The 16395-nt window shown below is 46.7% G+C and overlaps 1 protein-coding gene across 4 annotated transcripts in view; it reads left to right on the top strand.

Moving 5' to 3' along the window:
- The first annotated feature begins 5626 nt into the window (after window positions 1–5626).
- ncam1b (neural cell adhesion molecule 1b) overlaps window positions 5627–16395 on the top strand; it is an 80976-nt gene continuing 70207 nt past the window's right edge. For all 4 annotated transcript variants that reach the window (XM_084467449.1, XM_084467448.1, XM_084467447.1 and 1 more), the window contains exon 1: window positions 5627–5750. In XM_084467449.1, the coding sequence (XP_084323575.1) occupies window positions 5699–5750 (52 nt within the window). In that variant the 5' untranslated portion in view covers window positions 5627–5698. The remainder of the gene's footprint in view (window positions 5751–16395) is intronic.

Here is a 16395-nt window from a genome sequence, read left to right as displayed (position 1 = left end):
GCTCATATCCAAACTGGCCAATACAGATGAAACCTCAGTACCACGACGCTGTGTGTCTTCAGGTTGTGTGTTCTGCATGGAGAGCACAACCTGTAGCTCGTTGGCAGTAGGAGTGTATTCAGAGAGCGCCTCCTCTCTGATGCATCGCTTGTTTAAACCCAAAGGCGTCCACCCTACAAATGAAGGAACTCGGAATGAAATGTCAAACCACAAAAAAAATTGATTATGATGGGAGGAGAAACGGTGTTGATAAAATAGAGCATATCTGCTGAAGGTAAAGATAAGGGCAGCGGAGGATGCGCCTCTCTATGGACGGGATGTTGTCGAAACAGAAGGTTCTCGGGTCGGTGTAGTCCTTATGAAACCACTCAGTATGGTGGTAGTGTTCTGTACATGGTCTGCTATGCGATTCATCGTTTGACAACATTGCATGTCGAGTTTGTTTTAAAACGGGACACTAGTGGCCTGGATGAGGATGTGTCTCCGGGGAAAGGATCATGTAGGCCTACTAATTTCTCTAGGGGGATCTGAACCCCAAACTGAACGGCTTCAGCTCAGAACCCAAATGACTGCAGCCATACCTGTGGGCTTAAAACCCTTACCAGCTCCTTAGTGACAGGCGTCACTAACCTTGTATAAAAGCATATAATAAATGACAAATTATATGATTAGGCTACTATTCATTAAAAAACAAACATTCATACTCATATACGTCTGTTTTGGAATGCATAAACAAGATAACAGCCATCTCTGTATCTTGAAAATGGTGACCAAATTGGTATAAGTGGAGATATGCTGCCCTCTCTCGTCGGCAAGATGTCATTGCAAACAATGTGCTGCGTCATTAAGTATTTTTATATTCTTATTCTACTAATGTTTCCTTCTCCGAGCCCTAGATGGCAGCAAATATAGGCCTGGTTTTCCCAACCCACTCGAGCCAAGCCAAACCTATGCGACGCTTTAGTTATCTAATAGGATTGTTTTTGAATAGTATGCTACAATACGCCTAGGCCTACTGCACATTGGGGGGTCACTCTCAAGAGAATTATATTTTAGTGTACATGTGCATTATAAAAACAATCCATATTCCTTTTAACATTATTCCATTAAGCGTTTTCAAATATACCCAAGTGCTTGGTGTACTCCTTAATTACATTACGCACAACAAGATGGATTTTCCCCCGGTACATGGATAAATCAACGTTGCTCTTTGCATGCAGGCTGTCACTGCGTCCTGCCAATGACACCCGAGTACGAAAATAATCGATGCCGCTTTTTTTTGTGTTACAACAATATTGAGGATGATAATAATATGGTTTTATTGCAATGATTTTCAGATTCAGCAAGGTGATGTCACTGTTACAGTCAACAGTTATTAGAACAGTTTTTTTTGTTTGTTTGTTTTTACAAATTTACAAATCGATCCCTTGAAATCTATTGATTTAATGTAAACATGCTGATCAATGGATCAAATTGATGATCAAAATACACACACTCAAGCAAAACAGTTCACACCTTTGCTTTCACTTTCTCCTTGTCTGTGTATTGGTGTGTTTGGTGTGTGTTTTAGTGTGTGTGTGTGTGTGTGTGTGTGTGTGTGTGTGTGTTCAGTGTGTGTGTGTGTGTGTGTGTGTGTGTGTATGTGTGTTTGTTTGTGTGTGTACAAGAGAGAGCGAGAGAGAGAGAGAGAGAGAGAGATACAAAGTGAGAGCGAGAGAGAAAGCAAGAGAGAGGGAGAGAAAGAGAGAGAGAGAGTGAGAGAGAGAGAGAGAGAGAGAGAGCAAGAGAGAAGGGAGAGAGAGGCTCTGCATTGATGTGTTCTCAGCCAGACTCCCCATCTCTCTCACCCAGATTAATATCAGCGGGCCACAAAGGAGGCCTCTGTGCCCCGGCAGGACAGACTCCCGGGACAATGAACCTACTGTCTGACAACACTATCTCTCGCTCTCGCTAAACCAATACACGCCTCTTAATCCAGCTCATTTACATGGATCAATCATAGAGAGGCTCCTCTGCTATTCAACTCAGATCGTCCCTAAAATAATCCACTTCACACTGCAGTTTGGGAACCAGAAGACGAGGGAGAAGGCTCCTGCCCCCGTCGTAATGGCTATCGGTTTTTGCTCCCACCTTTTCATCTTGTCGAGTGGACCGCCCATGGCCTTGCCGATACCGCTCCTCACCCTGAGAGCTCCATGGGGGGGTCCGGTCACCCTCTCTGGACCTGCTGTCCTGCTGCGTCTCTGGAATGGAAAAGCAGTTCAAGGCGTGTACTCCAGTGGGATCGCCTCCAAAGCCCTGTTCAGCTCCCTGACATGTTCCCTGTTCCTCTCCTTCTGACATTCATATTCACATTCACATTCAGTGCATGTAGCGGTATGACGCTTCTATCCAAAGCGACTTACATTAAGTACATTTGTCAGAAGGAAGAGGAACAATATATGGCTGTCGGTACAGTAAGGATGTTCATAGAACCAAGTGCCGAGCACTAACAACTAGGTTAACCCATTCCCCGTATACAACAGAGATAGCTAGGATAAGATGATACACAATGTACTATTTTGAAGTGCAAGGACGTACAACATACAATAAGTGCGTACATTAAGTGCCATAACGTAGAAACATACAATAAGTGCGTACATTAAGTGCCAGGACGTACAACACACAATAAGTGCGTACATTAAGTGCCGGACGTACAACACATAATAAGTGCGTACATTAAGTGCCAGGACGTACAACATACAATAAGTGCGTACATTAAGTGCCTGGTCGTACAACACACAATAAGTGCGTAAGAGGAGTGTGGGAGAGTTCTGAGTGTTATGTTCACTTCCTGCTCGCGGATGACGAGCTGTCAGGTTAGTTGGGGACGGTGGCCACCACACTGCTGCTATGGCTGTGGCTCTACTCAAAGAAAGTTTGGTCCTGGAATGCTATTCATCGACCATGCCGTAAATTAAAGACTTCCCCCCCCGCCTGTTCTCACAGAGCCCCGCGTTTACACCTTGCAATAAAACACCAATAATTCCTGGTGCTTGGAATACCTCAGCAGCGTAAGTCTCCCATGTGCCATTAATTCATCCCCTGAATAAAAGGTAGCCTAACCACTTCACATGCTTTCCTTGAGGAGAAATCTGTGTTTGACCGCTGTTCATTACTTAAAGAGTCATCTCTCTCTCTCTCTCTCTGTCTCTCTGTCTCTCTCCCTCCCTCCCTCTCTCTCTCTCTCTCTCTCTCTCTCTCTCTACCCCCCCTCTCTCTTTCTCCCTCCCTCCCTCTCTCTCTCTCTACCCCTCTCTCTCTCTCTCTCTCTCTCTCTCTCTCTCTCTCTCTCTCTCTCTCTCTCTCTCTACCCCCCCCCTCTCTCTCTCTCTCCCTCTCTCTCTCTCTCTCTCTACCCCTCTCTCTCTCTCTCTCTCTCTCTCTCTCTCTCTACCCCCCCTCTCTCTCTTTCTCCCTCCCTCCCTCTCTCTCTCTCTACCCCTCTCTCTCTCTCTCTCTCTACCCCTCTCTCTCTCTCTCTCTCTCTCTCTCTCTCTACCCCTCTTTCTCCCTCCCTCCCTCTCTCTCTCTCTACCCCTCTCTCCCCCCCCCTCTCTCTCTCTCTCTCCCTCATGACTAATTCCCAGCTGAGTGTTGGGACTGGAGGTTTCCACCCTGCCACACGTGTTCCCGTCCCACGGCCCAGCTGGGAGGCGAGATGTGGGCCAACTTCTGCTCCTATTATTCAGATCCCTGCTCCTGTATGAAGTCATGCTTCTTGGGAAGCGTGACTTCAAGTCAAAAAGATCAAAGCAGAAGGTTTCACAGCTTTTCCCCATGGTGGCGACACACATGCAACCGGGCTATTAAATGATTTCCCACATCATGGTTCATTCCATCCCCTCACTCCTCTGGATTGGACCAAATCTGAATAGACCATTGCTCTCCCTCTCCATATTTATCTCTCTCTCCCTTTATCTCTCTCTCTCTCGCTCTCTCTCTCTCTCTCTCTCTCTCTCTCTCTCTCTCTCTCTCTCTCCCACTATCCCCATCTCTCTCTCTATCTCCCTCTCTTTCTCTACCCCCCTCCCTCTCTCTCTCTCAATCCCTCTCTCTCCCCCCCCCACACTATCCCCCCTCTCTCCCTCCCCCCTCTCTCTCTCTCTCACTCCCTCTCTCTGTCTCCCCCCCCCCCCCTCTCTCTCTCTCTCTCTCTCTCCCCCCCCCCTATCTCTCTTGCCCCTGCATCTTTTATCATGCACTTGGTAGTCCAGGTCTGCCTAAAAAAAACCAGGAATGTGGTCCCACTTTGTCCTCTATTAGCCACCATCATAATGGGTCTCAGCACCAATCAATACCCGTACCTAGCAATGAGTGTCACCTATTTAAACGGACACTACCACCAGTAAATTACTGCTGTGGCAAATCCATATTTAAGGTACCCCATTAGCTTGTGTTTTATCTGTGCGTGGACAGCACTGTTATTCGTAATATGGTCTGGAGATCTGGGGCGACTGTGCAAGCTATGAGCGGTTAGCCTAGCGCTGATGATGTAATAGTGCTGCTTTAGCTGAGGAGTGAACACCCATCAGAGTGTGTGAAGTGCACCCATATGAGCTTCACTGTAGATCTGGACTCAAAGCTCCCCCTCAACGACCAAGAGAGAGGTGGGGGATCTGTAGTGTAACTAAATTGGCTACCAGCTGTAGTAAAATATAGTGAGTCAAGAGTCAGCCCATTAAGCCATCAATTCAATAGCCTCAACTGACGGTTCGGTTGGTTGTGACAAGAGACTCAGAAGAGCTGTGCTGTCATCTGAGCCACTCAAGGAAATCTTTGTCCCTGCAGCCTCAGTCCCCAGATGATCTTTTGCAAACATACACTGTGCACTTCTATATAAATACAGAGCTTTTCAATGTGGTGGAACTGACTCGATGAAGGCCACACATATTTTAATGAAAGCAATATATTTTTTATTTTTTTATTTTGTATGAAGAGCTTTGCTGTGTGTACACATTCTGATCCCGAGTCCAAGTGGAGAACTATATATTTTATAAAATGCTCGGATGGGGATCTCTGTGTGCAAGCTTTGTGTATGTTTGTTTTAGAACGGTTGTATATTTGAGCCTAAGGTTAAGTCTGCTTCCTGAAAAAAAAACAAAAAAAAACGAAATTACTTAAATTGTTAAAAACGATCAAACTTAATTACCATTTTCTTTACATTGCAAAACTGAAGTTAAAACAGGGTAGGAAGGATAAAGTAAATATGATTTATCTTTCGGATAAAAACAACAACAACAACAACCAAAATAAAATATTTTAAGATTTTAAACTCCATATCAGCCAACACAACACGATATAATAGTAACTTGTTTGTGCCATTACAGTCCAGGGGCTCCCCACGACATCCATTCATCTGGAGACTGCGCTCTATTTAACAGCAGGTCCGGTACTCCGCCGTGCGCATTGATTTGTGCATGTAAGAAGGCGCTGCTTGTCCATCAAGCTTTGAACAGTTCCCTGCTGGCGCTCTCCACTAGTACTGTTTCGCAATTGCTAGTCGTTGCTATAATCCACAGTAGTTACCACAGTCTTCGCAGTGACAAGGCTAGGATGCACAATTCCCAGTGAATAAACCACCCGGGAACCGACGAGCGACCGACGGAAAACGCCGTTAACGCGGTCCAACGTTAACGTTTAGTATTCGTGAGTTGCAATGGTCCAGTCAAGGGATATCTTTTTAGCTTTGCTTCTTCTGGGCTCCACAGGTAAGAAATAACCCCTTTAAAAAAAAAGTGCAATAAGGTTTCTTTAATATGGACTTTGGTTGGTGTATTGGCGGTGCGTCTGCACTGGAACGCGCTCAGAGAAGCAGGGACCATCCATCCATCCTGTCCGCTCCTAGTCCAGGAGCAGGAGCAGGCACCATCCATCCCCGCTGTCCGTTCCTGGTCCAGGACCAGGAACAGGAACAGGCACCATCCATCCCCGCTCCGCTCCTGGTCCAGGACCGCGGGCACCATCCATCCCCGCTATCCTGGTATCCTGGTCCAGGACCGCAGGCTCTGTGCCGCTCATCCCCCCGCCTGCCCTCTCTTCTCTCCCGCAGCCAGTGCAGCCGATGGTGCTGCAGCCACACTAACCGCTCCTGGTTCTGTTTTTACCGCCGGGTTCCCAGTCCCGTTTCTCGGTCTTATTGGGCGTATTGGGACGTTGTGGTTTATTCCCATTCAATGTGCGCTCTATTCCATCGGCGCTGTTGTTATTGGTTATCCTCCCAGTCTCTACGGCAGGCAATCGACGTTCTTGTGGTACCTTGTCCAAACGGGACAAGGTACCCTTTTCGTTTTCCCTCAATGATATGTTAATTCACAGTGGTCTCAAATGAAATGGTAATAATTGAATCATTGCAAGTTTTAACTGGTGAACCTTTTTTTTTCGCTTGTGTTTGTAGGTAGAGCGGGAATGCTTTGCATGTAGCTTTAATTACAACCCCATATTTTCATAGACACATACACACACATATACACGTACACGTACACATACACACATATACACATACATAGATGTGTCACAGACACACACACACACACACACACACACACACACACACACACACACACACACACACACACACACATTGTAGCCTGAGGCAAGACAGTGTTGTAACCACACATACATACAAATTAGTCAATGTTGCAATCAGATGAATGTTTTCATTTGCTCCCTCGCACACATACAACACGTTTGTGTGTGTGTGTGTGTGTTTGTGTGTGTGTGTGTGTGTGTGTGTGCGTGTGTGTGTGTGTGCAGGCTATGTCTGCGTGATATTATAAAGGGTTTTATTGAATTCGGTATCTGTTGTCACCATCTGTGCTTTGACAGTACTACTGAGATAATGCCATTGCTTCTGAGTTTCTCTAATGGCAGCACAGGCATTTGTTTTTTTTTTATTGTTGCAGTTTCCTCCCCCATCATTCATTGGCAGCTAGGCTCAATTCCATAATGGCAGTGCCTACTTATTAAATGTTTAATTTAAGGGCTCTGGTTTCCTTTAATAGCATCCCAATTCCTTTTAATACCCCCCCCCCCCCTCAGCGGTGGGGCCCCCCCCAAGCCTGGCTATTTGTGGTGTCAAATGACACGCTTTTCAGAAAACTGTTAGGGTGGGTAAGATGATACGTGTGGAGCATATGGTTGGTCACACAGAGCTCATGGTGCTGCGATGTCTTTGTACAGGAGCCTTTAATCCCCCCCCCGGCCCGGGGTATTCCTGAGAGAGTGAGGAACCACTGAAGTCACTGGGAAGAAAAAAAAAAAGACCTCTGTCTTTGCATGGTGATGCAATCCCCTCCCATTCCCGGGCCTACATCAACCTGCAGATTGATGCGAGGAGGAAGAAGGGGTTTCCATTGGTAAACAGGACCGGGTTTGATCTGGGTGGAGGGATATGCTGTGTTATCTGGCGGGCTGCCAGCTTAATGCTACAGCTTGTGGTTGCAAAGTGTCTGATTAGCCTACACCCTGAAGCACATCATATGGCTCGTTTTATAGATCCGAAAACATGTATCTGCATATTGACGTGGATTAAGTGAAGCATTCAATTGAAACCGTACCAGGGCCACGATAATACTCTCTTTGTAACCATGTTCAAAATAGTGCAACAGCACCATTTTTGGATCCATCGACCTGCTATTTGGAAATAAATGACATCAATGGCTATGTCTGATCGATGGCTAAAGTCTACGTGGTTGAGGACCAGTGGTTGCAACCAGCCAGGGTTGCCAGATTGGGTGGTAAATCTAGCCCAATCTGGCAATACTGTTGAGGAGCGTCTTGCTCAATGCTTTGAGCTTATGCTCCAGGGTGGGTTGGTGGTTCTGGGGAAGTCTTCCCTCATTGGCTGAGGCTGGAACGTGATATGTATGGAGCAGCCATCCCACACTGCCATCACATTTAAGCAGTGAAATGTAGGTCTCCACTAAGGCATTGTTGTGCTCAGCCTGTGCTTCCTCATTAGTGACATTGTGCAGAGTAACGGTGATACGCTCTGACTCCATGCTGTTCCCTTTACAAAGCATGGCGGATGATATTCTACCCTCATTACAGGGGTAGAATCTGAGGCCTTTTTTTTCTGAATGTGAGTTCTCCAGAATCCGTTGTACGCCGTGAGAAAAATAGATTTTAGGAAACGGTGGGGTCACGTTTCAAAGACGGCACTACCATGTATCCCAAACGGGTTGAGATTGACCACACCCTCTTGGGGTCAGTTCACATCAGTCGAGAAATCCAACTGTTCCCACAGATTTCTTATGCCTCTTCGTTTTTAAATTGTGTTTCAATCATCAGATTTATACAGACTTCTACCTCAACTGAATTTCTAGCATTCTGCTTATCTAATATTTACCTTTTCCATAGTGAGGATCAGAGAAATATGGCCAATTCAACTCACATCTTGTTTGATTTATAGCTATGGGTGTTTTTTCGTTTGTCTAGACTTTATTTGAAATTATTTTCCCTGACTATCAATCCAGTCAGGAGAGCGTATGCTAACATTCAAGTGTCGTGCTCATTCTGCTAGTTGTGACTGACGTGCTCCTGAGCCTTTATGTGCATTAGCCCCCCCATACACGTAGACCTACAGATGTCCACTCTGTCCTACAGGCAGGACAGAGTGGACAGCGGGGGAGGCAAATGGCAGTTTCTCAAGGACTTTGTCCATGGCAGTAGACGGAGGTGAGTAGAGCCATCGAGACGCACGGCTCTCTAGCCCTTTACAGCCATGAGTGGACCACTTGCTTGATTGTCCGCCAATGGGCTTCTGCCAAGCGGTGATTACCGCATCTGGAGTCGGGACGTGCCTGTTACTTGACTGTCGAGAGATACCCAGCTAGCCACTGCTGCTGTGAGAGCCTATAATGTAGTGCTGATCGCTCTGTAAGCTGCAAGTCACTCCGGGGCTGGAGAGAGCTGGGGGGGGGGGGCGGCCGTGTGTGGGGGGGGGGTCGGCCTGCTCTTACTCTGCTTATTGGTGGGTTGGTGTTGGTAGTCAGGTCACACTGACAACACACTGCTCCACTCCAGATGTCAGGGTGGTATCTTGTGTTGATTGGTTTCACAGAGGGCTAGAAACCTCCTGTCTTGGGGTCGGTGGACCCCGGGACATGGTGGTGGTGGTGGTGGTGGTGGTTATGTAGGCCGTGGCCTCGTTTGTTTTCCTAGGTTGCATGCGTTGATTAATATGGCCTACATAGTAAAGTGTGTCATCATTATTCTATTAGTGTGTAATAATACATGTGATCACAAATAGAAGCGTGCCCAAATCAGGAATAGTTTAAACAAAAAGGGCAGAATATAGTGGTGTAACGATCATGTGATTATTATTCTTTGGATTGGGTGTGGGGAGACGATAATTCTTCTCATTTTGAATATTGTCTCGGTCCGTATTGTTTTATCTCCTCATTCTTGCAGATGACACCCATTTCACTCCATGGCAAATCACGAAAGGGTGTTGAAGGATTAGAATGTAATCATTGAGTCGATTCGTTCTTCTGTTAAAAACCAGCAGACATTAGAGTATAATAATATCAACGCTAATATATACGATGTCAGCTTTTAGCAGCATGCCAGACAATGATGAAATCTTAACAAGAAAAATGTGGGCCGACAGATTTGCACGTGCACTGATTTAAATAAAGTGTAATGCAATGGTGGGCTATTTTTAAGTCACGTTACATAATGGCATCCGACTGTAGAAGGTTGTTTGTTTGCCCTTGTGACTGGAAAGAATATTAATCTTTCACATATCTAAAGCAGCTGCGATGTGCGAGTGCCACAGCTGGGAGAACGGTACAGCTGAGGGAAATCTAGAGTTGATGGTTTGAAAAAAGGGCCATTCTTTGCGACCATGAAGGATGCAAGCTAAGATCTTGACAACAGGAAGCTAAATGTCATCCCTATGCCTATAGAATAAGATGCAAGTCAGAGGAACGCTTTACGTAAAGCAGGCTGGCGCTGGCCTTTTCTGCCGCGCTGCTATGAATATTGTTTGTTTAGTTTGGAGTAGCACCGACTTAGAGGGAAGAACTATGCTTTACTCGATTCGGGCTGACAAAGAACATTATTTTCGGCCCACACACAGTACCTTTTGCTGCCCCAAATAAACAGGACATCAAAAGACGAATCATATTTAAAATCTCATGGGAGTGCTGCTTAAAGTAAGAGTATGGTTGTTGTAACTGCTGATGGAAAACAAAACGAAATCTATGACAGGATGAGCCATGCATGTTTTTTTTTGGCGTGTTCCTAACAAAATGATACAAATCTTTAATTTAAAGTTCAAGTGGAATCCAGTCCTCGCCTTGTGACAGTAGTGTTTGGGTGGCATCGTCTCAAAAAAGCTCCCGCAGACGGAATCTAAAAAGCTCTCATGTAGGGGCCTGTTAGGAGGGAGAGGCAGGGGAGAGAGACAGTGGTTGGGGTTTTTCCTGACTCCTTCCCCTTGTGACGTGGAGTAGATGAGACACATCCAGGCCCCGGGAGAGATGAAAGGAGATGCATGGCCTCTGGGAGCCAGAAAACATGACATTACACATGCATATGACCCTGTGTGAAGCCATCAAAGGGACATGCAGCCGACCACTTCCTGTCCTGCGGGGGGGGGGGGGGTGGCAGTTCCTGCAGACTCACCGTCATCACTGGGATTAGTTGTAATGTTAATCACTGAAATGTTTGGAAACGATGAACGGTTAGTATTTCTTATGAGGACGCTTTAGCGACCATCTTCTTTCTTTATGAGGGCAAATACAGAGTCTTGTTGACATTATGCCAACCATTGTGGCCGGCGTGCTTATCCCATGGGACGACTGGGGGAGGACTGGCACACGGCTAAGCTTAATCCTGCTAAACTGCTTGGACACGCAAGCTAGGGTTAACCGCTAATGTCAACAAAGAGGAGGAGCCGGGACTCCCAACGTCCTTATCCGTGCCTGGAGCAATGAGCCGTTGCTTGGCACCTTTCAACGGTCGTCATTTTGTTTCTGACGTTTCTGAAACCCTCGAAAGGTTCTCCTAAAAACGGGAAAGAAATGCTGGCACCAATGCGACCACGTCAGCATTAATATAACACTGAAATGTGGCCCAGGGGCCCCTCGAGGGGCCTCCAGGGGCCTCTGCCGCTCTTCCAGTGTTAATACGATGCGCCGGCTGCGATCCCGTCCCGCGCTACCGAGAGAACGAGGCGCTTTGCGGTCGGTTGACTCGAGTCGTGATACGGTCGGTCGTAGGTTCTCGTACGATGGTGATTCCGTTTTGCGATCTAGGCCAAACGTCCAGGCGCTTCGGACAGCAAACAGGCTGGAAAATGCCCGCTTCCCCAGTGAATTCACAGGCATCCACATGCACCAGTTGTCTCACAGATGAGTCAGATGACCCCCGTGCTGATGTTCAGCTACAGACCTCCCGGTGAGAAACTAATGGGCTTCTGTCCAAATAGAGCTGGAGAACGTTTACGCAAATCCACCTGGCGGTCAACCCATCAATCTAGCTGTCAATATCGTAATGGAAAGTCTGGAAAGGATGTGTGCGTGTGAGTGTGTGTGTGTGTGTGTGTGTGTGTGTGTGTGTATTGTGTGTGTGTGTGTGTGTGTGTATTGTGTGTGTGTGTGTGTGTGTGTGTGTATTGTGTGTCTGTGTGTGTGTGTGTATGTGTATTGTGTGTGTGTGTGCGTGTGCGTGTGCTGACGAACAGAACCCCAAACTGGCTAGACGACAGCGCCCTCACAGTAAAAAAGGAACGTCACCCTCCATGCTAGAAGAGGCCTCGACGCCGTGCAGCAACAAGCCGACCGTGACTAGTCCCTCTGATGGAAACTTTTTATTTTCCGCAATCGACCAGCCGCGCTCTGATCTAAGACAATGACTGCATATCTTATCTTGCAGCAAGACATGCATCTTTTATGCGCTGTAAAGGAACGCTGTCTCCATATTTCATGCATCCACGCACACCGCGGTTCATTCTTTATTGAGGCCTTGGAGGACACAACAATTTGCCCAGACCAGGGACAATGGGTTGTGCAACGCCCTCGGGTACAGGCCTGTGTCTCTGGCAGTGACCATAGTAACCTCCTTGCAGATGCTTTCATAAATGGATCTGTCTCAGGCCGTACAGTAAAGTATGTTATTTTTGAGTTAGAGTAAGATCACGGTGTAATAATGTGTCTCTAACCTAAACCCTCACCCTGCACTGGGGCTTTGTAAATGGACTACAATCATACAGCGCTTTTCTAACCAGAGCCCACTGAAAGCGCTTTACAATTCAACATTCATCCATTCATGCACATATTATTCACAGACCTACGCCGGTGTCAACCATGCGAGTCATGCTCACGGACACCTTGACGCTCAAAGAGCCGGGGATCAAACTAGCAACCTTCCAGTTACTAGCCAACCCGCTCCACCTCCTGAGCCACTTGTGAGTCATCATTAGGAAGGTAGAGCTGAGCTAGACTGAAGGCTACCAATTACAACTGAATTATCGTAGCATAAGGCCACCAAAGAGGCGCATTATAATTGTTTCTTTTCCTTTCAATTTGATCAGGGGTCTGAATAGTGTTCAAAGTGTCCTTTGTGCTCAAAGGCGATGGATTGATCTGTTTTTCTCTGAAGTCTTAATGCTGTCATGCTAAAGCCAGCTGAAATGTGTTCAGAAGCCACGGCTATTGACCATGGTAATAGGCAACGTTTTACACTAATTGACATTATTGTAATTAACGTTATTTATTTATTATTTATTATTGTGGTCTGAAGGTAATAAGTTTAAACTCAAACAGCATTCAACAAATTGGTTCAAACCAAAGTGGTGTTACTTTAAGTATTTTAAACGTGAATTGTTCTCCCAGTTGAACTAAATACATGAAAGACTAACTGCATTTCCAGTGACATTGCAAGAGCCATACGTTTCCGATAAATATGAATTGTATTCAAGTTATTTGATAATTATTCTCACCATCATAGATATTCCTTGTTGAGGTAAAGACCAAAACAACATCAACAAGTTTGGTTCAACTGGCATATATATAGGCCTAAATATTCGTACTACGTTTACTTACTTACTTAGGCACACAAATGACCTCGTCGGCACACGTTTACCTTTTAAAATGCCTTTTTATCGCCCTCAGTGAGGATAACAAAGGGCAGCCATGCTTTGTAAGACGCAGTAGAGAGTGAGCAGGACGCTCCACGTATTGAAGCCCGCACACAGTGCCGTGTTCCCAGTCCCTGGCCCACGTAACAATGCTGTACACCCTGAAAGGGCTTTGTTTCTTACTAGAATGCTGTGTGAAAGTCAACTTTGGACACGCTTCCAAATTGAGTTAATCTACATTCAGTGCTTAAGGTCCTGTTATTTTACTAAATGAATCAGCTGGAGATGGCACAAAAAATTTGCCAACAGCAGTTTACTCAAATGTTGAAATAATATCAGGAATGTGAACGTTGGTTAGACCGAAACGCACAGAAATATGTCTTAATCCGCCACTATGACGGAGCTTAAAATCGTTCAGTGGAAGTGGAAGAATGGAACCACACTGAACCATTCATCCTCGAGAACCGTTCATGTTCATGACCTCCTTCAGCGTGCATAACACAGGATACCCGGACGTTCAGGAGGGAATCGGAGGTGTGTGCGTTTTGGTAGTCCCACATTCCGAAGTGATCTACATATAATGATTCATTCTGCCTCTCTTCGGCCTCCTCTGTCGTCCTCTCTCACCCTCAAGAGCCCATTCTCCGGGGGTGACTCATTGGCCCCATGGCTACAGTTCCCTCTCCTCCCTCTCTTGGCCAAACAGAGCCGGATGTGTCACAAAGCCCAGCGTGCCCCCATCTTGTTTGTGTGCATTAGATGCCATGGAGTGCAGGGCAGATGACAGGGCCATCTGAAGTATCTCACCAAACAGTCACAGTCACCAAAAGACCCCAGCGTAGGGGGGTGTGGGATTGGATGGGGATCTACTTCCTTTGGCTTTTTTTCCGGGGGGGGGGAAAAAAGGGCCTGATCGTCTTCCAAGTTGACTTTGTTGTGCAGAAGCATCCAATTGGAAAGTTTCCGTGCGCAGATTTTAAATGTATGACCCCTTGTTATATACGCTGCCTCATAATTCGGACATGTTTGCCATCTGCTGGGCACGGCGAGTCGGAGCCGCACCCGGCCCGGCGGCGGCGCCGGGATGCTTTTCTGCATGAGGAGGCAGAAGGGCGGGAGGCGAGGAGGGGCGGGAGGCGAGGAGGGGCGGGAGGCGAGGAGCGCAGCGCCGGCCGTGGTTCAGCCAGTAGACGCTGTCAGGTCACGTCTCGTTTTGGAGCGGTGTTGTCGTGGCGGTCAGCCTTCTGTGTGGCATCTACATACACACACTGCTATGAAGACCTATCATTTCTCGACAGCCCGCGGCAGTTGAAGTTTCCCGCCCACCTCCCGACTTTCAATGAAGCGTTTCCACGGGTGCACCTGGTCCGCAACGGCGTCTGTTAGGCTGTTCTGTTATCTCCGCAGTCGGGCTGTTTCTTTTTTTTCTTTAGCTGTTTGCGGTGGTTACAGTGGACTTAGCATTTTTTAGTTTGGCGACATCAAAGGATCAGCCCAGCCCCAAATCCCCAAAACAAACATAGATTTGTGCTCTCCCTCGTCCCCTCCAGGTAGTTTGCGTGTGATCTGCAGGTTCTGCAGCTGCCCTGGCGGCGGCTCACAGTCCGGCTCCGCGCAGCCGGCTGACATTTGGTTTGCAGCGCTCTGAAGAGCAAGCGAATGACATTTGAAAAGCTCATCATAACCTCTTGTTTGTGAAAGGATGGCTTGTCTGCCCGAGATAGCGACGTCCGTGCTGGAAAAGGGCCTACATGGTCCTTCTGGTGAATTTGGGGAGGAATGAACCTTTGCGCAGTATCGTTTTTTTTTTAGGGATGAATGTGTGATATGCAACAATGTGTGATATGCAATTTTTATTCATTTTTATTTATTCATTTTTAACCCTGTGAATACACTGCCATTACGGGTCTTTGGCCGAGTGGATTTAGTGTGATAAATGGTGCTTTTATTGTGAAGCTGTTTATTGTGAAGCTGGAGCAAAGGGAATTCCTTTTTGGGTCAGTGCATTATGTAAATATTGTAGTATGCGTTCATCAATATGGGTTCCGTTTATAATATTGAAATTTATGCAAATAGGGTCAGTAACTTTAATAAAATTAGGTCAATAATAGATTTTTTTTTTTTTTTTACACAGTAATGATGCATAATAAATACATATTTCTTAGTTGTTGGAGATGCAGCCATTGAAGCAATGATGGCTCTTAATGCCTTTCAAGGATAAGTGTTAAACTGTATCCATCCGTTAAGAACATAGCTTGTAAATAAACCCATTCTTGTTCTCGAACAGGATATGTTGGATGTAGGACATGGTTAGTTAATAATAAACTTGCTGGAGCAGGCATCAAAAAAACAGTAAAATAACAGCACACATTAACATTTGTTTCTTTCAATATATTCATGGGTGGCCAAAACCAACATTCGTGGAAAAGCCAAAACCAAAACCAAGGCCAACCGAAGCGTAATTCTAAACGGACGGTAAACGGGGACCGCGGTAATTATAAGCCTATATGTTCCTCAATGTTACACGTTAATTATCCTTTCACTTAATTACCTCCAGCTTCACACATGACTCGTGGAGCTCTGCGGGGAGGCGGGGAGGCGGAGAGTCATTCATTACCGCCATTTTGTAAACAAAGCCCAATTTAGCCTCAAAAAACACAACTGGCTTAAACAATTAGCCTAGGCTCAGCGGAGTGCGGTATGGCGGGGAGCGGCACACCTTCCACAGGAGCTGTGCACCGATGACAACTGTGTTGTGTATGCTAGTTGGTGACGGAGAGAGGAAGAGAGCTAAGCAGGATAAATCAGGTGTCTCCCCTCGAGCAGCACCCAATGTATCAGAGTGCAGAGGCACTTGTAAACGTTGATGGAAGTGGCATTGGAGCTCGCGTCTCGCGGCGCCGTCTCAGGGGATTGTAGCCCGTTGGAATGGAGTGCTCATCCCTTTACTCACCCTCTCCCTCTCAGGGCATGCCCCGCCCTGACGTCTATTTTTACTGCTCAGCCTCCGATTGGAGGCGTGTTGGGTGTGAGCTCTCGTAGTGTCATAAGGAGGGGCCTCCCGGCCATCTGTCACCCTCGTCGTCGGGGCGATTGCGCCGACAGACTGCGCCCCGGTCGGGGCGTCTTAGCCGATGCAAAGTGCAACCTTGCTCTTTCCTTGGCGGCGGACCAGGAGCTGTATTGATCCGTGCAGACGCGCGGCATCTGTTCACGTGGTTTCAGCTTGCCCTATGGTCATAGCAGACACTCGAGAGCTGCACTCAATG

This window comes from Micromesistius poutassou, assembly GCF_964030765.1.
Source record: "Micromesistius poutassou genome assembly, chromosome: 4".
In the NCBI taxonomy this organism is placed as follows: Eukaryota; Metazoa; Chordata; class Actinopteri; order Gadiformes; family Gadidae; genus Micromesistius; species Micromesistius poutassou.
This window is presented reverse-complemented; position numbering and strand designations above follow the sequence as displayed.